The sequence below is a fragment of the Pinus tabuliformis genome, chromosome 7, assembly GCF_031772625.1.
Source record: "Pinus tabuliformis cultivar Carrire ecotype Pingquan chromosome 7, CPIR1, whole genome shotgun sequence".
NCBI lineage: Eukaryota > Viridiplantae > Streptophyta > Pinopsida > Pinales > Pinaceae > Pinus > Pinus tabuliformis.
Window position 1 is genome coordinate 672,059,004 of NC_142293.1, and position 22,620 is coordinate 672,081,623.

The following is a 22,620-nucleotide window of genomic DNA, read 5'->3' on the forward strand; positions in this document are numbered from 1 at the left end:
ATGAGAGGTCTATCATTCTCAACCTTAAAGTAAAGGTTCAGATCAACTTCACTTCTTGTAAAACCCAACTTCATCAGATAACTGTTGATCCTCTCATACGAAGCCCGGGGAGCTTGCTTCAACCCATAGAGGACTTTCTTCAACCTCCATACATGTGTCTTACGATCTTGAACTTCGAACCCCTCGGGTTGTTCTACATAGACTTCCTCTGTAATTGAACCATGCAAGAAGGCAGTTTGGACATCCATTTGGTGGAGGTTCCATCCTTGCGAGACAACAAGGGCTATAATTGAACGAATGGTGGTATCTCGGGCAACTGGTGCAAATATCTCATCGTAGTCCACATCTTCCTTTTGAGAGAAGCCTCAAGCAATAAACGTGGCCTTGAACTTTTCAACACTTCCATCAGCTCCATGCTTGATCTTGTAGAGTCATTTTGAGGTGACAACGGATTTGTCCTTCGGTCTAGGGACCACATACCAGACATCATTCTTCATAATAGACTCATACTCTTCGTTCATAGCATCCTTCCAAACTTGGTGCTTCACAGCTTCTTCGAATGTGCAAGGCTCAAATTGAACAATGGTGCTGATGGCAGCTAAGTACCCTTGGTACTTATTTGGTTTCTTACTTTCACGAAAAGCTCCCCTTGGAGAAATATGATTCTCAGCATCTTCGAGAGTTTCCCTAAGCCATGAGGGTCTCCTTTTTTAGGAGGAGGGCTCATGAGGAGGTAGATCAATGGGATCCATTGGTCCTTCAACATCGGGCATTAGCTCATCCCGTTGTTTTCCTGCTTTCCTGTATCTGCTTCTTTGTCCTTCCTTGGAATAGGAAGGTTACTAATCTTCCCAAGGGCAACATCTTCATCGAAGATGACATCATGACTTATCTCCATTTCCCTTTGACCAAGCACATAGATTCTATATGGCTTAGAAGTTTCACTGTAGCCCACAAATGTTCCTTTCTCCCTGGATGCATCCAACTTGCTTCTCTTTTCTTTCGGCACATGAAAATACACAGGGCTACCAAAAATTCTAAAGTGAGAAACATTAGGTTTCTTATCGGTGAAAACTTCTTCGGGAGTTTTGGAGTCCAATGCTTGATGAGGGCATATATCTTGAACGTACATGGCAGTGTTGGCAACTTCTGCCCATAAGAACTTCAGAGGGCTTTGATCATGAAACATGGCACGAGTGGCCTCCATAATGGAACGATTCTTTCTTTCAACAACTCCATTTCGCTCAGGAGTATATGCGGTAGTAGTCTATCTCTTAATGTCAACTTCTCTACAATAGTCATTGAACTCATTTGATTCATATTCGGTTCCATTATTGGTCCTCAATATTTTGATCTTCTTCCTTATTTGATTTTCGACCAAGGCTTTGAAAGAACGAAACCATGTGAACACTTCGTCATTCTTCTTCAAGAAATAAATCCAAGTTTTGCGCGAGAAGTCATCCACAAAGATAGCATAATATAAATATGCTCCCAAAGATGTCACGGGCATCATACCAGATAAATCAAAATGAACCAATTGCAAAATGTCGATAGTCTTGCTATCACTTGAGGGGAATGGTCCCCTTGCATGTTTTCCTTCGGCACATCCCTGATAAACACCTTCATGTTTTACTTTAAATTCAGGTATACCTGTCACCATCTTCCTCACATCGGGTAGAGCCTTATAATGAAGATGAGCAAATCTCTGGTTCCATAATTCGGATTGAAGAGATGTGTGGCAAGACATAGCTCCTAGTGGACTTCCTCCAACTTGATATAAGCTATCAACCCTGAATCCAAGAGTAAATGCTTCTTTGAAATTTCTTTTCCAAACACGTACCTTTCCATCGATGAATGCTACCTTGAATCCTTTGTCTTCTATCTCCGAGATAGATACCGGGTTCTTCTTTAGATCAAATTCATATAGTACTTCTTGTAGATGAATGGTGTTGCCTTGATTCAACTGAAGAGTAACATTCCCAACTCCCTTCACGAGATAGGTGGTATTGTCCCCAAGAATGATTTCCAAATTTGTATCCTTTTTCTATTAGATTTGAAAGAGATTCCTTATACCCTATAAAGTGCCTTGAGGCACCACTATCAATCAACCAATTTCCCAAGGTATCCGGAGGAGAGGCAGTAGAGAGGGTAGATATAAGAATAAATTATTTTTGCTTGTTATCTACAACATTAGATTCATCATACCTGGAGTTTCTTGATCTTTTGGGAGGTCGACCATTTCCATGTTGAGTAGCTGGAGCATTCATTTTTCCTTTGTTGTTAACTTGCCATTCCTTTGATTGTTGTTGCCCCTGAAATTCTTGTAGTTGTTGTTGTCATCATCCCAAGGTGTATTCCTTCTATTAGGACACTCCCTAGCATAGTGGCCAAACCTGTTATAAATGAAGCATCTTCCCTTCCTTCGATCTTTGAATCCCGGTCTTCCTTGACATTGCTTTTTGAACCTGCATTGTTCTTCTTTTTAGCATGAACGCAGAAAGCAGTAGGTTCATTCCTAATTGAAGGCATGTCTCTCTCCATCATCATTTTTTCTTCTTGAGTGCATTAGTCAACAATTCATCAAAACCTGGAATCTTGTCATTGTTGAGGATAGTAGTGTTGAACACATGTCATTCATGAGGGAGACCTCCAAGGGCAATGAGAGTGAGCTCCCTATCAACAATAACTTCTCCAATTGAAAGAAGATCATTTTTGATCTTGGTAATCCTCATGAAGTAGGATTGGATATCTTCACCTCTTCCCTTCTTTATGTCCTTCAACTTGTTTTTGAGAAAGAGGACTTGGTTTGCATTGCTAACTTTGAACATGCCAACCAACCTGTCATACATCTCCTTAGATGTGTTCAAATCGGAGATGTATGCAACCAAATGCTTGTTAATAGAATCCCTGATGATCTTCTTAGCTTTGACTTCACCTTTCTTGTACTTTGTCTTAGCGGCAGCCAGTGCATTTGAAGGAGGTTTAGTAATCTTTCCCTGCACATAGTCCATAACATCCTGCTCTTCCAAAGTCAAATCAAGAGACATCTTCCATGCATGATAATCAGACTTATCATTGAGCTTGTCATCAGGTTTGAAGTAGGATGCGAAAGCCATTGAATCTTGTCCTTCTCCAACAAATCTCAGTGATTGCTCTTTTGATTCTTGCTTGGGCTTTGTCTTCACCTCAGCGCTGATACCATGTTAATTTTAGATAACAATGGTATGTTCTATGCTTTAGAGCAATTTACTTCAAATTTTCTTACAATTTCCAGATTAGCAATCACATAAACATTGACAGTAAATGTAGATAGAACACAAATAAAAAGCAAAAGACAAGCCAAGACAAGAGGACACAATATTTGGCGGATGCCAGGGAAAAACCCCAATGTGGGGAAACCTTTTGATAAAGTCTTCTTATTATTCTTCAAAAGTTCAGCAGAGAGAGAGTGAGTACAATATACAAAATTCACTTGCCCAAATACAGTAAAATTTGTCTAGTCAAACTGCAGTCAACGAGATGCCCAAACTAGAAATTCAACTTTGGTCAAAATCAACAGAATTATTCCTCCAAATCAACTTGGGCAAACCGAATCAACTCAGCCTCCAAAAACAGTCCAAATAAGCCCAAAATAGTGCTGAAGAAATAGGTCAAACTTGGTCAACGCACAGTGAAACCTGCGGCCAAACTCGCTGTAGTCAACGCTGGTCAAACAACCCAGAAAATCACGGTTTTTGTGCCCAATTATGTGGCCTGCCCAAATAGAGATATTCCCACAAAAATCACAGTCAAACAAAGCCAAACACTGCCTGGTCAATGCTGGTCAAACTTGCTGCAACTTGGTCAACGCCTGAAAACAAAAATTGCAGTCAACCCTTCACACGTGTGGAGGAGAAGGTTGTCCTGAAATTCGTACGACCCAATCAGATGAGGAGAGAGAGATATATGTGAGATGATGAATGTCCAAATGAGGTAGATGCTCCTTCTATTTATATGCAATGTTGAGGGTGAAGAGACATGACTTTTGGGCTTTTGAGTCTACATTAGTTTGCTGGGCAACCTTGACAATTTGTCCATAGAAGAAATAAGTTCATAATTCCATTTACACATGTCAGAATGAGATGATCTTTAGATCAATCCTACACCTCTCGGAAAGAGGAATCCAACAAATATATCATCTCCATCATATGAGTTGTCCAAGGTAGAGTTTGGCCCTAGTTTCCCAATTTAGCAAAAACCCTTAACACATGAGCTTGACCAACTTTGACCTTATATCTTCTTCTCTCTAGAAGGAGACTTCTTGACACTTCGACTTTTTCTTTCACCCGAAATCCTCTCTCACTGTGACTGTAATGCCTCGGCCTTCTTTCTGCAATACATAGGTCTGCAATCTCGCACGTGTGGAGGTAAGTTGGCCAAAAACAATCCCAAAACAACACTAGAGACTTCACTGCTCCTTTCCTTCTTCCTCGTTGGTTATTAGGCTCCCTTGATGACCTTCACACTTCTTCCTAGCTTCAGATCTTCATTGAATTACTTTTATGAAATTTTTCTCTAAAATGGAATTTGAACTGCCCTATTTATCGTTGTTTCCAATCATAATGAGCCGACATGCCCTTTGGGGAGTTTACATTATTCCTTTTTGAGGCCGACTTGAAGGAGAGGTCTTGTGCTTGTCTTGGAGGGCTTTCATACTTATTTAGTGACTCATACAAAATGTAACATGCCTAAGAAGGGTCCTTTATACATGACATAGACTCAAATTGACCTTTATGATTAGATGACAAATCCTAAAGGATCACAATGGGAGGCATCACTAAAAATAAAATTCCTTGCTCATGAAACCCATGAGACAAGTATTACAATAATAATTTTATTTTTCTTCTTTTCATCAATTACATAAAATCACAATTACACATGAAGATTGAACCTAATTACACTTATCAACAAATTGAAGTCTCTATAAGAAGAATAATTCGTTTGGGTTTTCCTCTCAAATGGGAGAGGTTTTGGCCCTGGCTAATCACCTACATCCAGTGTCTCTCGTCTCATTATTGTTTATGCATTGGTCACTGTTTGATGAAGAAGAACACAATAATAATCTAAGTTAAGAAAAGATCCTAACCTAAGAAGTAAAAATCATTCACAAACAGTGATTTCTAGAAGAGAAATCTCCTTTTTTCTATGCCCTATATTTCTCAATAATTTCCATATACAATAAACTTGCAAATTATAAAGTTAGCCCACAATTCCAATCAAGGAATGAATGCAAGATCTAAGTTAATTTGAAATGCAAAATCTTGGTTAATTTTAATTAAGATGCTTAATCTAGATGAATCCTTCCTCCTCGCTGTTTTGAGGTTAGTCTCTAGCAGTGTTGATGATATCGGTATCGGCAAAATATCGGCGAGGGTCCAGAAAACATCTTATCGAAAATATCGACAAGCATAAAAAATCAATTTTTCATATTTTTAAACATAGCCGATATTTTCAAAATATGGCAATATTTTGCGGATATTTTCAAAATAGAAAATATCGCTATATTTTCTCGACGATATATCGTTTCGCCGAAAATATTGCGATATTTTCGAATATCGCCGGTATTAACAACAATGGTCTCTAGAGTAAGTTGTGGAGAGAAAGCAAGGAAAAGCAAGTTATGGTTTGGTTAATGATCCTTCCCCTTGAGATTTAACCACCCGATGCCTCCGGCATTGCAGACACTGTGGCTCTAACAGCTGCAAGGTCACTGTGTTAAACACTAAAGAGGTTCTATCCTTCGCAAACTACAAAAGAAAGGTGGTCCTAATTTTCTTTCAACCAAGCTTAAGCTTGGAGATCAATTTGCAATATAAACTAGGATGCAAATGCAAATGATGACAAAGTTAGATAGCTTCAATGACAATATGCCTCAATGTAAAGATGTAAATTACTTATAACCAAGCTTTATTAAGATACCGACTTAGATCACAAAGCTACAAGATTTCTAAGAGCAAATCCATGAAGTAAACTTTAGATAATGATAACTATAACAATTTCAAAGTCTTTAGTTATAGCATTTATTAGAGCGTTCTTCACTTTTGAGATATAGAGAATAGGAGCAAGTGAAATTTAATGACATCAATACAAATAACTAAAAGAAAAAGATATTGCTTACAGTGATTTTCAAAATGATGAAATACAACAAAAAGATTAAACTATGCAATGCAAATAAAGTTAGAATGCAAATGCAAGTTAGTAGGCAGAAGTAAATTATTGTGTTAGTTCTCCTTTTTAAATAACGAGATGGAAGATGCGAAGGGATCCATGTCCCAAACTCCCCAAGAGAAAAAATTATCTTTTATTAATGAGAATTACAAAGATGGAAGAGCATTTTCGACAGAGAGAGAGCTCTTCTTCAAGGAATCTCACAACAAGAATGAGCTTTCATAACCAAAAGACTTAAAGACAAAAATCCTCTTGAGATGTCCTCAGGAATTTCCTCAATGATCAAACCTCAAAAACTTTGGCTCACCAATAATGATGAAAATTTTAACAGTGAGAAAGGTTTTCTGTCCAAGTGTGTTTCCTCAGTCAAATGGTTCACAGAACTTCAGTGACAATATCGCTGCAAAAAAATGATTATGACAAGGGCCAATTTTGATGCTAAAAACAATGTGTTAGACTTTCAATATACCACTGTCAAAACAAGATAAGCCCACTGTAACCTCTGTTGAGAATATATCAGTCTTTAATGATGAAATCAGCACTCAAATTATTCACAATTAGCCACCAAAATGCAAGGAACAAAAAATCTAATGCACAAGAACCAATTTCAATGTAAATATTACCACTCTAGTGCCACCTGCAAGGTAAGATCAGATATCTATAGCTCTAGATCAGTCACCAAAATGCAATAGCCAAATCCTTAATAAGCTTTTATGATGACTCTTTAGTGTTTTTAAGCTCTATTATTGTTGTTGTTCTTGAGATTAGGTACTGAAATAAAATACTTCAAACCTGATTATTTTGTGACAGCCACTGTAATAATGATATCAGCCCATTAACAACCCCAATCATCACTCAGAATAGCAAGATATGATAACCAAAACACCTGTGGTTGATGTGTGATTGCTATGAGTTAATTTTGAAGTGTTTTTAGGCTTTGTATTTATTAGTTTTCGTAAGATTAGGGTCTGCAATGGAGAAAGCTTCAGATCTGAAATTGTTATGGCAATATTCAGTACCAGACCTTCCAAATTCTCTACTAGGCCTGCAAACACGTGAATATTGGTAAAAAAATATGAGTTTTCTAGCCTTTAATGCCTGCAAAATTCACTTAGTGAACAAAACCCTTATCTCTCCACTTTGAATCTGTAAAACCCAGATTAGAAAAGCCCAAATACTATATACAAAAAACAATAAAAACATAAATGTACAAGGGTTTTATAAAAACTATTTACAATATTAACAATGGACTAGATCAAGAGGAACATGAGTCCAACTCCATTCCCTTGTCTAGTGATTAATAGCTCTAATTAGCAGATCTATCAATTGGAGCACAAATAAATTCAAATAGATAAGAGAAATAATATTTTTTTATGGTAAGCAATAGTCAAATCCACTGCAAAACAAATCGTTAGATAAGTTTCAAAATTTAATCAGATGGGCTCGAGTCTTCTTGTCTTGAGATTGGGTTGGTTTAGCCGAAGAGTCCCCCTCACACCTAAGATTTGAACACTGTAAAAATTTCTGCACACTTAAGATCAAGTTATTAGATCACTAGAGGTTAGATAACATAATAAATCTCAAAAAAAATCTAAAGATACCTCTTAGATCAATTGATTTAAAATGCTTCTCTAAACCCAACAACTAATGCTAGATAACTGTGCAAATAATTAATCCAACAACTGGGTAATGAAATAATAACTGATAAAACTTTAATTTCAATAGAACATTAAGAACACGAATCAGAAAAATATTACCACGAAAGTAAAAAAGGAACACCACCATGAATAAACCCCAAAGGCTTCTTTATTATTTCTAGAAAATTATTATGGCGGCAGAGCTTGACTCGAAGCTTCTTTACAAAAATTTTGGTGTCAAATGAGGAGAAAATAGCTTCCTTATATAGAAAATAGAGAGATCTAGATCCCCCTCCAAGTGGAAAACGGCTAGGTCCAATAAGTTGCACATTTTTGACTTGATCTTAGATAATAACAACTACTTGGTGCTTGATCCATGCCAAAAATAAATCTCGTCCCTTGATCTTGATGAAGAAATTCGAATTCCATAATAATTCCCTTTTTCCCTGGTCCAAAAAATATTATTTTTTCTTCAAAAAATCATTTTTGACTTAATCACCTTGGTCCATAAGCTCAATTTTTGTTAAAAATTTGATTTTTTCCTTGATAAAGGACCTTGGAAATTGGACTTCTTTTGGACCCACGAATTTTCTTCAATTAACTGGACCCAGAAAATATAATTTTCTTGAAAAAAATAATTATTTTTTGGTTCCAAAGAATTTCTTGTGATTATTTTCACCTTGGAATTGGGTTTGTCAATTTAATTCTTCCTTGGAAATGACCACTTTCTCCAAACTTTGTTTTTCCACTGGGAGAGAATTTTATTTTCTTTTAATTTGAATTTTTTGACCATTTTCTTGCTAATATTTTTGTCGTTTTTCTCCAGAAAACCAAAAATAAAAGTACTTATTTTTTGACCCAAAATTATTTAATTTTTTGGCTTAGTATTTTAATTTAATTTAGCCAAAAAAATTAATTAATTGACACTAAAGGGTATTAATAATTTTTTCCACCCTTAAATATTTTAGTCATGGTGTCTAAATATGAGGGACCATGCACCAAAATATTTTTACATCAAGATATTATGATTAATTCAACCCTTGAAAGGGGAAAACACCTTTAGACATAGAATCTTAATAATTTGTCGAATTCTATGACACAATATGATTTAATATAGACCAGATGTGTTTGTAATAAAATAATTTAGGCAAATGTGCTTAAATTATTCCTAAACACACTTTTACAGAAGACTCAATATAACACTCGGACTAACTTAAGACGTTATCAACGAATTCCACCCTATCTTTGGAGTTAAGGCTAGAAGAAAAACTCTGCCGATTATCTGTGTTTAAAAACACGCATAATTCGGTGAAGTTAAAAAACTTCCTAAGATGAAATTCTTGGCCAAAATCAGAGGCTTACCAAGGTGTTGCTATATAATTAAGTGGTCAATAATAGCATCATTTGCAATAAACTTGCAGAATTTGGGTTTACAACTCTTATAGATTGACGAATGATGATGATGAATCTTGGATATCTGATTGCTTGAACATGATGGAATTCTTTTGCAAAAATGTGTACTGCCATAGGGTAGTTGACACGGAGTGGTCAACACGTCCGTTTACTAACACTTGCGGGTTTTGGTGTAATGACAATTGTGATTCCAACAAGTGGTATTAGAGCCAAATGTCTTGAGTTTGAAACACACCCAGGTCACGCTGGGGGTAGATTGTTGGACAAATGAAAGTCAGCACTCTGTGTGTGTTTCACAACATGTGCCTAACAACCTCTCGAGGATCTATTAACTCTGGCGATGCGTTTATTTACTAACACCTGCAAGTTTTAGTGTCACGACAATCATGGTTCCAACAAAGTGGTCCATTTGGCTAAGAGTAGCCCCTCCTTTTCCCTTCTTGCTTGTTCATAAGAATCTGAAACACATCTTCCTAACTTTATTAAGGATGGGTTTTGGTATATAGGCCAAGGAGTGTCGGTAAACAAGGGTGGCCTCCAGAACAAAGTTCACAAGAGGTAACCTGTCTCCAAGTGAAAGCTAATTGCTACACTAGGTTGTAGCCCCTTCTGTCTATTTTATTGAGCGACCATTGCCAATCCTGCACACAATAGTTATTAAGCTTGAGAAACCATTGCCAATCCTGCAGACAATCGTTGTAGGCCTCATATTGAAGCTTAGGTATTTATTCTAGAGTCAAAAGGAATTGCTTTAAACAGGAAAATGGATCCAGTAACATTATGGTGGAAAGGCATGCCCTGGGCAAGCAACACTGGATTTAGAGAATTTATTTCGATCCCAGTGGCTTTGCTGTAGAGAGAGGATTTTGTCATAAGTCTTGGCTTTTCAACAAGATCCAGTTCTAAAGAGAAGGGAGTCATCCACAAAAAGGAGAGATGGGTGACAGTTAACTTCCTCTCAATTTGAACCCCCTTGAGAGCCAAAGAGGACTTTATGGTGAAAAATCTGTGTACTTAGGGCACTAGCTACCAAAAGGAAAAAGGAGGGGGGAGACATGAGATTTCCCCCTAAGACCTCTGGTGGGCTTAAAGAAACAAGATGTTGAACCATTATGAGAATTGAAAAGGGCATTGGACAAGCAATCCTCTATCTGAAGATTAAATGTGAATAAGAACCAGTCTGATGAAAAGCCAACCAACCTACCTATCGCCATCGCAGAATTATGTTGCGATTTGCGATATCGCAATCGCGTTTCGCAAAGGGGAAGCAATTGCATGTTGTACTAATTTTGGTTTTCGTCGATTACGATTTGCGATATCGACTCCTGGACCCAATATATTAATTATCGTGGTTGATAGTTCGTCGGGTCCGCGGTTATCACAGGGTGCCTGATGTATGGGCCTTTAGTCTGTCCGCCGAGTGGAAACACAGATAGTAAAAGGCCAATGGGTTAAATGCGCGGTTAAGAGTTTTGCCATATTTATGAGGTTTGTTGCCGCATATTATGTGGGACTCGAGATCCTCTGTATTAAAACTGACCCGCCTGCTAAACTTTTCGTTGGTTTAGAACTGCCTGGGAATTGAGATATTTACCGCCAACATATATAAAAGACTATCCACGTGGGAGAAAGAGGGAGAGAAGCTGCGGGATTTTTGAGAATACCATTGCAGAGTAGCGACCTTTGCTCTTGGTAGGTGGCCGAAACCTTACCTCAAGTACTTAAAGGTTCTGAGAGGTGCAAAAAGCCCGATTACCAAAATTGGGCGTTTGGACAGGCGTTTTTACACTATTTTTCGCCAGGATTTCAGTGATGCTGTTTGTTTCTAGAGCTGGGCTCTCCATTTGTCAGCTATCTTCCAGATTGGAGGTATAAGGGTGTTTATGTAAAATCTACTTGTACTTCTCTTTTCATGCCACTTAATAAATGAAGGCCTCCCCACTGTTGAGCCGGGCCCGGAGGCGTAGTCCAAATTGGACGAACTCCGTAATCAAATCTTTGTGTCTTGATCTCATGCATGATTATTTTTTTACTCTTAGTTTATAAGCTTTTGTTTCATAATTTTTAATAAGCTCAGTTACATGTAATTCTGATGCATCTATAAGAAAAAAAATCTTGGATCAAGTGGTATCAGAGCAGGTCTTAGTTGATGCGAGTTGCATGAGTACACTAACCAGAAACAAGCTTCAAAGGATGTGCGCTACGAAGAGGAGACATGGAAGATGTTGAAGTGCGTTGGGAAGCGAAGCGATCTTTTGCTAATAGGAAATTTCGTGCGTGAATGACCAAATGCACAGCCATGGAGGATGATAAGGAAATGCACGAAGCCTTCCTGAGGATGTCCCAAATGGTGGACATCATGTATGGCGCGTATGAGAAAAGAAGAGAGGAGGAGAAAGGAAGTGTTGATTTGGGGTAGCATTAGATGTGCTCTAGCCATGAAATTTGGTGGAGAGGCTGGGGCACATGAGATCTCCAATACCCAGAAAGGGTTTGGCCAGATTCTAAACAGTTCAGGAGATATTAAAATAATTAATATTTTTAATGGAGTCCCTAAGTCTAAACTTAGGGAAAATAAAATATTAATTTGTATTAATATGAATTTGTGTTAGAGTGGTCCAAAAGACATGGATCAAGTCAGATCTAATCTTAGCCGTTGATTAGGGACTTAATCTCAGCCGTTGATATGTCAATAGGAAAAGTATAAGAGGAGGCTTGAGGGTCACTTGGAGAGTACACTAGAGTGATCAGTGATTCTATTCTCTAGAGCGGGGTTTGCTAAGAGAGATAGAATTAGTGATCGGGAGTTGTAGCTGAGGGGCATTGAGTACAGAGAGACAGAGAGGCAGAGATAGTGCTGGGAGAGCAATGAAGTAGTCGGGGAGTGTGATGCGGAGCCAGCTAGGTCTCACGCAGGGCCACGCAAAGGCAGCCGGGAGTTGCGCAGAACCTCAAAGAGGCTAGCGTTGTTGACGTAGAGGGCCAGAGGGCTGACGCAGGGCCTCCTAAGGCTCACGCAAAGCCATCTGGGGTGACGCAGGGCCAGTGCTGGGCAAAGGGGCTGACGCAGTTCAGAGTGAGCCTGATGTTGGGGTTTCTGGGGCAGATTGGTGCTGAGGAGCTGCTGGAAGGATTATCTGGGGTTTCAGCCAAGAGATTTGTCTCAAACTGAGAGGTATTACTGCCAAGGAAATTCTCTGTTGGGAAGGCCAGTTTCGGCACCCATATTGTACTCTGATATTGCTTAATAAGAAAACCCTCAGATAGCTACACCGGTTTTCCCACATTGGGTTTTTCAGGGGATATTGGTCCAAAAATAATGGTGTCATGTGGTGTGATTGTTTCTGTTTCCTTTAATTGTTGATCTGTAATATGTTGAGCATGCACTAGCGTATATTTTCAGTACATTGTAAATAGCTTGTTAAGTAAAATAACAAGTTGGTAGGAATAAATCAGATAAAGTGCATGGAGGGTTTCTAACTAAGTAAACTTAGAAACTTCAACTTAGTATCCGAGCGTGATTGCAGATCACAGGAGGACTAAGGACATCAGTCGAGCGGAGAAATAGCAGCAGAAAATAGCTGTCCCGAGGTGACAGAAGTTGTTTCTAGCAGAGCAACAACAAGGGTGACGCAGTGCCTGCATCATCAAGGGTGAGCCGGGAAGAGGCAGCGCAGAGGCTAAGGAAGGAAAAGGGAGCCTCACGCAGAGCCATGCAGAAGTTTGGAGGGTTGACGTAGTCTGCTGAGGAGGCCGGGTTGCTGGTGTCGGGATTGCGCAGAGCCTAGGAGCTCTGACCTTCAGGTTGTTGGGGTTTAGAAGCTTGTGGGAATATTGTAGAGTGGAGATGGTGAGGTATTGTAGTCAGAACAATACCTGACAGAGCAAGGCCAAGAGGAGGGAGTAGCTGTCGAGGGTTTCTAGCCGAGGAACCCGAATCAGTGGTGCGGTTGCACAAGACGATCAGAGTAGGGGGCATCTCGACAGCGGCAAAAGGATTTCTAGGAGGGAAATCGAGACTCAGAGGGAGTCCAGAAGAGAACTTCCAGACGGTAAGTAGAGACTCGAAGGAGTCGAACAGAGAACTTCCAGGAGAGAAGTAGAAGAGCATCATGGCACTACACGGAGTAAGAGACCAGGATACACTGGACGGAGCGTCGAACTTCACAGTTTGGAAGCCCAGAATCTTATTCGTACTTGACAGAAATCGTGTCAAGAACTTCGCTTTGAAGGTAATAGCTATCCCATTCGACCCCAATGATAACAACAAGTAACGGCAGGCAATGACGAGGGCCAAGAGCATCATCCTTGACGGGGTCAAGTACCATGTAGTACCACACATCGCTGAGAAGGAAATGACATATGAGATGTGGGAGGCTCTCAAGAAATTGTAGCAACATACTTCTGTGTAGAGAAGAATGCTACTTGAGAACTAGTTGAGGTCGTATCAGATGAAGAAGGGAGAACCGATTGACACCTTCCTCGGAGGACTGAATGAGATCCGAGATCAGTTGACTGCTATAGAAGCTACGGTGGATCAGGGGTTGATGGTGAGGACATCCCTGAATGTTGTCTTAGAAGACTGGGAGGTATTTGTCTAGAGTATACTGAGCAGAGGGACTCTCCCACCTTGGGACGAGATGTGGGCGGCTCTTCGCTATGATGAGATCAGATGGCAGTCGAACACAGGTAGCAGCAGCAAGGGGATCAAAGTCAAACAGGAGGAGGAAGCTGTTGCCCTAGCATCTGAGGGAAAGCAGGAAAAGCGGAAGAAGAAGGATCTCTCCAAGATCAAGTGCTTCCATTGTGGGGAGCTGGGTCATTATGCGACCCATTGTCCAAGCAAGAAAAGTAAGGGAGAGTCATCTGAGACTAAGGCAGTGCCAGCACGGGCAGAGAAGGAAGTTTTGACAGACAATGACTGTGCCATGAGTGCACACGCACCACTTGAGCGGAAGTGGGGAGACATCGAGCTGTAGTCAGGCAGACTACAGGCAATGAGGGGCAGGATCCTCGAGGTACCCAACCTCTTGGATTAGACCTTGCTATGGGAGCCTCGAAGAGGAGTAGTAGGACTGACTAAGTCGGGTAGAGACGGATGCAGATGGAGCAGCAGAGAGAGCTACAGTGCAGGAGTCCCGAGACAACGCGAGGCTAGCAGGCTGCAGTTGTGCGAGAGGCACAAGAGTGTTGCACCAGTGCAGGATGGCACAGAGAGGTGTGCAATGGTGCGAGATGCAGGGAGTTGTTGCAGTAGTGCAGAGGTCAGAGAGGGAGCACTTGTCAGTGGCAGAGGGAGCTTCAGCATCAGTGGATGTCTCTAGCCCAACAGGGAGGTCAGGTTGGGAGATCAGTTATTACTTCTCAGTAACTGAGTTGCAATGCAGCAGTGGGCATCACGATGCAACATGATGAGAGTAGGTGCAGTGCGGATGCAGTGCTGGGAGAAAGGACCAGCAGCAGCACGGATGCAGAGGGAGTTGTCGTACAAATGTAGCAATGGCAGTGGCAGAACCATGGGCAGCAGTGCAGGGGATGTTGGGCAGGAAGGCCTAATATCAGCACAGATACTGATGCCGGATGATCAGAGTAATACTCAATGAGTATTGCTAGAGCACAGTCCTCGCTAAGAGGGAGTGTTGATTTGGGGTAGCATCGGATGTGCTCTAGCCACGAAATTTGGTGGAGAGGCTGGGGCACATGAGATCTCCAATACCCAGAAAGGGTTTGGGCAGATTCTAAACAGTTCAGGAGATATTAAAATAATTAATATTTTTAATGGAGTCCCTAAGTCTAAACTTAGGGAAAATAAAATATTAATGTGTATTAATATGAATCTGTGTTAGAGTGGTCCAAAAGACATGGATCAAGTCAGATCTAATCTTAGCCATTGATTAGGGACTTAATCTTGGCCGTTGATATGTCAACAGGAAAAGTATAAGAGGAGGCTTGAGGGTAACTTGGAGAGTACACCAGAGTGATAAGTCATTCTATTCTCTAGAGTGGGGTTTGCTAAGAGAGATAGAATTAGTGATCGGGAGTTGCAGCTGAGGGGCATTGAGTACAGAGAGATAGAGAAGTAGAGATAGTGCTAGGAGAGCAGCGCAGTAGCCGGGGAGTGTGACGTAGAGCCAGCCAGGGCTCACGCAGGGCCACGCAGAGGCAGCCGGGAGTTGCACAGAGCCTCAGAGAGGTCAGCGTTGCTGACGTAGAGGGCTAGAGGGCTGACGTAGACCCATTCGGTGGACGCAGGGCCATCGCTGGGCAGAGAGGGGCTGACGAAGTCCAGAGTGAGGCTGATGTTGGGGTTTCTGGGTAGATTGGTGCTGAGGAGCTACCGAAAGGATTATTCGGGGTTTCAGCCAAGAGATTCGTCTCAAACTGAGAGGTATTACTGCCAAGGAAATTCTCTGTTGGGAAGGCTAGTTTCGGCACCTAGATTGTACTATGATATTGCTTAATAAGAAAACTCTTAGATAGCTGCACCAGTTTTCCCACATTGGGTTTTTCCGGGGACATTGGTCCAAAAATAATGGTGTCATATGGTGTGATTGTTTCTGTTTCCTTTAGTTGTTGATCTATAATATGTTGAGCATGCACTAGTGTTTATTTTTAGTATTTACATTGTAAATAACTTGTTAAGTAAAATAACAAGTAGGTAGGAATAAATCAGATAAAGTGCATGGAGGGTTTCTAACTAAGTAAACTTAGAAACTTCAATAGGAAGATCCGAAAGCAATGCTTCATCCACATCTTCCAATGCTTATGCATCTTATTCACCGCCTTCCTCGTCTTCTCATCCCTCGAATGAGGAGATTAACCAGAGGCTTCAAGAAGAGAATGCTGAATTAAAGAGGCTACTACAGGAAGAGAAAGAGGAGAAATAGAGGTTGCTACGCCAGCTGCAAGCTAAGGACGAGGCTTTGGAAAAGCTACAGCGTAACTCCCGTGAGGTAAAGAGCAATTCTTCGACTCCGTGTATTTTTCTTGATAATGATTTCACCACTTTTGAAGAACATACCATAGGTATCGGCTCCAAACTGTTAAAGAGAATGGGGTATGAGGGGAAAGGCCTCGGCATTAATGGCTAGGGCATCATAAACCCCATCAAAGTAGCGGAATTACCCTGACATACAAGACTTGGGTATGTCAGGAAGGAGATTGGGGAATGCGCTAAAATAGCCAGCGAACCATCAACGACAGATGATGAGAAGCCCTCACCAATTCTTTCCAAATCGACTGTGGAGGTAAAAGATGTTGATTTATCTTCAATTTCATCTTCACATAATATAATTTCTATTGGAAATGTGAAGATACCCATTACAGGAACAAGCATGAGACTCCTTACCAAGATGAGGTACAAAGGAGAAGGACTTGGTGTTAACAGCCAAGGCATAACTCAGCCATTGGAGGTTGAGCAAAAAGCTCGTTTTGCAAGTTTGGGGTACACTGAAAGACAGTGATCAAAGGTGTCAGAAGCTTCCATGACATTGTTGAACTCGTCAAGGAAAGAGGATGATGGGAATGCATCACCATCAACCTATGCCAGTATGCATTGTAGAAAAAGAGCTGAGGTAAGTTCTCGTTCCCATGATCGTACCAGAGACCAACAGGAAAGGTATAACAAGTCTCGGTATTCTAATGTTCATTTTGATTACAACCATATTGTTAATAATGAACGAAAATCATGGCATAGAAGAACTTGCAGTTTTTGTGGATTGCATAACCATGTGTTTGCTGAGTGTTGGAGGAGAATAGCAGCACGAAAGAGGATGAGGCGTGAAAGACCCTCTCAATAGCAGGCAAAGAAGAAGGTAAAGCATATATGGAGGAAGAAGACTTATTGTAGTCATTGCGGCAGAGGTGGTCATCAAAGAGCCACGTGTCGGAGGCTCCATCCAGAGTAGTGTTGCAAGGACAAAGCATCCGTGCACGAACCAGGTGAAACAATTGTTCGACCAACAAATGCACCACAGGGAGATGACCCATTCACTTTGAAGGTGAAAGATGGTTTTTCTAGGTGTGGTAGAATGTCATGGCCTTGTTTTTAAAATCATGTGTTGCGTGTTAAATTGTAAAAGTGATGATGTGTTTTCCATCACTTGTTGTAGCAACAATGATGTTTGGCCTTATTTTTGTAAATCATATGTTGCAGTGATGATGTGTTTTCCATCACTTGTTGAAGCAACTGTGATGTCTGGCGTTGTATTGATAGTTGTGGTATTGTTTCCATTTTTATGTAAACTTGACCACAGATTATGTGTTATAAACTCGTGGCAAGTATGGGATGCTTGGCTCGTTATTGGTCATAGAATTAAGCATGTAATTTGCAAGAGTATTGTACTACAGGTTTGCAGGGGATGCAGGTGTCGACTCATCGCTTATGGCTCCGAAGGACAAAGGTGAAGGAGAAGGAATGATGGACCCGTTAAGCTACTTGTGGTGCGGACAATGTACATAGCAGCTGCAAATTATTTTAATGCTTTTGGAGGACCAAAAGCTTCTCAATGGGGAGGATTGATCCAGGTGGATCTTCAAAAAGTACCAGTGGCATGGTAAAAGGCTCAAAAATTCAAAGTGGCAGAATTTGGATAAACTTAGCATCGGATCGAAGTGCTTGTCATCCTAATTCCAACAGTGTGAACGACACTCAAATCCGAGTTCATATGAAGAAGTTAGAGCAAGTCAAAGTTTATGTTTGACTTGGACAGGTGGCAGGAGGAGATGACATGGCAGACACTCTCAGCGAATGGGGAAGCGCCAAGTGGCAGGCTACCATTGGTCCCACATATCGCAGAAGGAAGAGGCCGCGGCTTAAAGAAAATTGGCCCCAAGCAAGCCATGGTTGCGATGCGATCAAATCGCAATCGCCCATCGCAAAAGGAGAAGGTGAAAGAATCGGCCCCTGAAGCAAGTCCTGGTTGCGATGTGATATATCGCAATTGTAGAATTATGTTGCGATTTGCGATATCGCAATCACATTTCGCAAAGGGGAAGCAGTTGCATGTTGTACTAATTTTGATTTCTAGCTGATTGCGATTTGCGATATGGACTCTTGGACTCGATATATTATATATTGTGGTTAATAGTTCGTCGAGTCCACGGTTATCGCAGGGCGCCTGATGTATGGGCTTTTAGTCTGTCCACCGATTGGAAACGCCGATAGTAAAAGGCCGCTGGGTTTAATGCGCGGTTAAGAGTTTTGCCATATTTATGAGGTTTGTTGTCGCATATTACATGGAACCCGAGATCCTCTGTATTAAAGAAAACGTACCTGCTTGCTAAACTTGTCGTTGGTTTAGAATTGCTTGGGAATTGAGAAATTTACCACCAGCATATATAAAGGACTATCCATGTCGAAGAAAGAGGGAGAGCAGTTGCAGGATTTCTGAGAATACCATTGCAGAGCAGCGGCCCCTGCTCCTGGCAGGTGGTCGGAACCTTACCTCAAGTATCTAAAGGTTCCGAGAGGTGCAAGACGCCCGATTATCAGAATTGGGCATTCAAACTGGGGTTTATGCATGAGTTTTCTCCATGATTGCAGTGATGTTGTCTGTTTCTAGAACTGGGCTCTCCATTTTTCATCTATATTCCAGATTGGAGGTATAAGGGTGTTTATGTAAAATTTACTTGTACTTCTTCTCTTTTCGTGCCACTTAATAAATGAAGGCCTCCCCACTGTTGGGCCGGGCCCGGAGACGTAGTCCAAATGGGACGAACTCCGTAATCAAAATCTCTGTGTCTTAATCTCATGCATGATTATGTTTTTACTCTTTGTTTATAAGCTTATGTTTCATAATTTTTAATAAGCTCAGTTACATGTAATTCCAATGCATCTATAAGAAAAAAAATCACGAATCATAAATGGTGGGCAGAGCTTATTCCAATGGTGAATGTTCAATAGTGACTGGACAAAGGATTATTATTGTAGCAGTTGATAGGAATGATGACTTTGGTCCTTCGATATTTTATTTAGATGATGGTGTTTAGAATTTAGACCATGTATTTATATTTGTGGCAAGCAATTATTAGATCTTTCCTAAGTCACATGACATGAGGACACGGGAAACAGAGGGCATGAAAATACGAGTATCCGACACATGACACGGTGGCCCCCCGAAACATGACAGAAAGGATGCATTACATATTATATATTAAAAATATAACAAATTAGTGAATTACACATAAAATATGAAATATATAAAACATTTACATGATGATACAAATCCAATCATACAACTAATGCATATAACTAAAATAGCATTGAGTGCAATCCATCTCTGAATCCAAAAGAAAATCATGCTGCAACGAATAATTGCCATTATTGGGATCCTCATCATCTACATTGCCCTCTAAGCATTAAAATAAGATTTAAAAAACTTAACATGTCAAATCGAGATTTTTTTTGAGTGATGGGTACATTTTTATTAGGGTCATGATAGAGGAGTTCAACAATCAATGTCTCCAACGTCGAGGTACGTAGAGGGCTTGGTCCCCTTAATTAAATGTTAGTTCCATACCTTTATACATGACAAACTCAATCTCCCCAATCCTGAAATCTTGAAAACTTTTAATTCTGTTAGATTTTGAGTGGGTTCTAAAATTCTACTTTCTCCATATGAGACCCAGTGAGGTTGGAACCACTCTCAAACATCCTGATCCAATTAATGGTAATGCTAAAAATTTAAGTAAACATCCTTTTACTTTAAGAATTTAACATTACCATTAACTGCATAGCATTAGTAGGGCCTGGACAAATCCACTTTCCAACACTTGGAATCCCTTCTAACATTGCTTAATTGCTCTTAGCTAGACTCCAAAACCTTTGAGAGCTCCAATCCTGTGACTGAATTGTGTGAGAATGAGGCAATAAATCAATTTTAAGATGTTTTTTTTTCACTGGACATGTGTCTAGATTCCGGGACACCAGTAGGGCTCGTGTCCAACACCAGTCAAACCCATGTCCTGCAAATAGGACACAAGTCAAATTCGTGTCCGACACCTGTCACCCACGTGTTGTGTCCGACATGTGAAATACGTGACTTAGGATCATTCTATGCTGTAATCTTCCAGTGAGACTTCACACCAATTTGTTGCTGCTTTATTCTAATGGTGCCAGATGGCCAAATCTTAATAATATATATATATATATATATTCCATTAAAATTTAATTATTTTATGTATTTTTTTGAAAACAGAGTTACTGAATCGGAGCCAATTCGAGTTGATCCAAGTCCATGTCGAAACCTGAGTTGATATTCGAGTCAAAGTCTGAGTCCGAGTACAGAGACAGAGCTATCATGTATATACTATACACTTGTATAAGTTAGTTTCCATCTGATCATCGACATTTTCATGGTAGTTTACCGATGAAATTATAAAGCATAATAGTCAGGCTGTCAGCAATCAGTCCAAATTTAGTGGAAACCCAGTCTCTCTATTTTTTTGTTTGTTAGCTTTTTATCTACTTAATGTAGCGTTTCGATTCCAAATTCAGTAATTTAGTGGAAGCACTGTTTCTTTATTTTGTTGTCAATTATTTTTATCTTCTTTTTGCAACGTCTGTTTATAACTTTAACAACCGTAAGTTTTAGCAATCATTCCAAATTCAGTCATCTGTGTAGGAGACATTAGTAAGTTGGTAAGCGGTGAACTATGCAATTTTCACATCATGCATTTTGTTTGACTGATGACAGTAGGTGCCCTGAACTCGGATTACTAAGTGCACTATAATATGTAAACTTTAAAGGCTAAGCAAACTGATCTGCCATATTATTTATCGTTTTCTGCAGCTCTTCCAAGTTTGATGGAGACACTATCCAAAAAAATCTATGCTCATATTACACAGCACTGTTCCATCTGTCGAGAAGTGGGAGAATTGTGTGGTGCTCACTTGAAGTGTGAAAAACGCTCAAGCCTCATCTTTCCTTTTCAGGTGTGCAAATTTGTTTGTCATTACTTGATTGTATGTCTTTTACACAGGACAGATTTTTCGAGTGTTTTAAGATTATGATTATGTTAAGTGACCTGTTTTATGAAGATAGATGGCTGATTTCTAGTGTTCTCATTAGGATGGTGAAGTGATGCGCTGTGAGTCCTGCGGTTTAGTATTTCATCTGTCCTGTTTCAGAAAGTCCGGTGGTTGTCCATGTAGTATTTCTGATCACACCGATGATGGTCATGCAACGTCCCCTTTATGTGATGAGTTAGATGTGAAACCTTACATCCAAAATGATTCTAGTGATTTAAAAGTTTCTTCCAATTCTTCCTTGAATACGCAAGGATCGACTTCAAGTAAAGGATTTTTTATTGATCTCTTTCAAAAAGCAAGCCCAGACACCACGATTTGGAAATCAAGGAAGAAATCAGGTGTGCTTAATATGGCATCACTCTCAAGCTCTCTTGGTTTGTAATACAAAAATTCATTGGATATCTTATAGCTGATTATGGTTATTATTATTATTTGCTCGGGCAGTGTATTTTATGCAGTGAATGAAGCAATTAAATTTCTTGAACCATTAAGGTTCATCTGTACCATGTAAAAAAAAACTTAGTAATACATTCTTTGACGAGTATTTGAGTTTGGAGTTTGATCATATGGTCTTTTGGCCTCTGATGTGTACCGACAATCTACCTAGCCTCCCCATGTTTGTGAAAATGTTAAAACTTAGCTCGGTTCCTGGCATATGCTTGGCTTTTTGTAAGAGATAAATTTGAAGCAATCTCTGGAAGCGTATCTTTGGGTGACTTTGAAATGAAACGGGTATGAGTTGCCCGCTTTCAAGGTTGACAATTTCTTGTTTTAGTACGAAGCCACTTTAAAAATAAAAATGGACACACAGTGTGAGTACTCATGTCCATTGCTAGACTACATTTTTCTAATAATGTTTTAAATAAGTTAATAACACAAAACTCATTAAACTAAGATCCACATTTCTAATAATGTTTTAAATAATACAAAACTCCTTAAACTAAGATCCATATTTGTTTTTTGAAGTTAATTTTTCCATTGATTTTCCAAAAATATACTGAGGGGTGAAGCATCAGACTGAGTAGCTAAGAGCTGAGTTGCCCCTGTAGTGGGGAAACCAGCTGAGAGAATAGCAAAAGGAGTGAGTCTAGTGACCTTAGAAATTGCATGCATAAGTCTGACCAGAACCTATTGCGAAAAAAAGGGCCGTCCCATAAGCGGGAAACCAGCCAAGAGACTAACAACATAATATACCAGGGGACTAAACATTTCAGAAAAAGCAGCAAATAAAAAGAACTTGAGAGTCATGAAGATAAGGAAGTATCCAAGTCTATGAGGTGGCCTTCATCTTTGCATTGTGGTGCCGCTGCTGGGCCTGGAGGCGAGCCCATT

The 22,620-nt window shown here is 40.0% G+C and overlaps 1 protein-coding gene across 1 annotated transcript in view; it reads left to right on the top strand.

Moving 5' to 3' along the window:
• LOC149249248 (uncharacterized) overlaps positions 1 to 21,853 on the top strand; it is a 104,948-nt gene extending 83,095 nt beyond the window's left edge. Inside the window, exons 4-5 of the mRNA XM_089458662.1 lie at positions 21,050 to 21,192; positions 21,329 to 21,853. Of these exons, the coding sequence (XP_089314788.1) occupies positions 21,050 to 21,192; positions 21,329 to 21,670 (485 nt within the window). The 3' untranslated portion in view covers positions 21,671 to 21,853. The remainder of the gene's footprint in view (positions 1 to 21,049; positions 21,193 to 21,328) is intronic.
• The last annotated feature ends 767 nt before the right edge of the window (positions 21,854 to 22,620 follow it).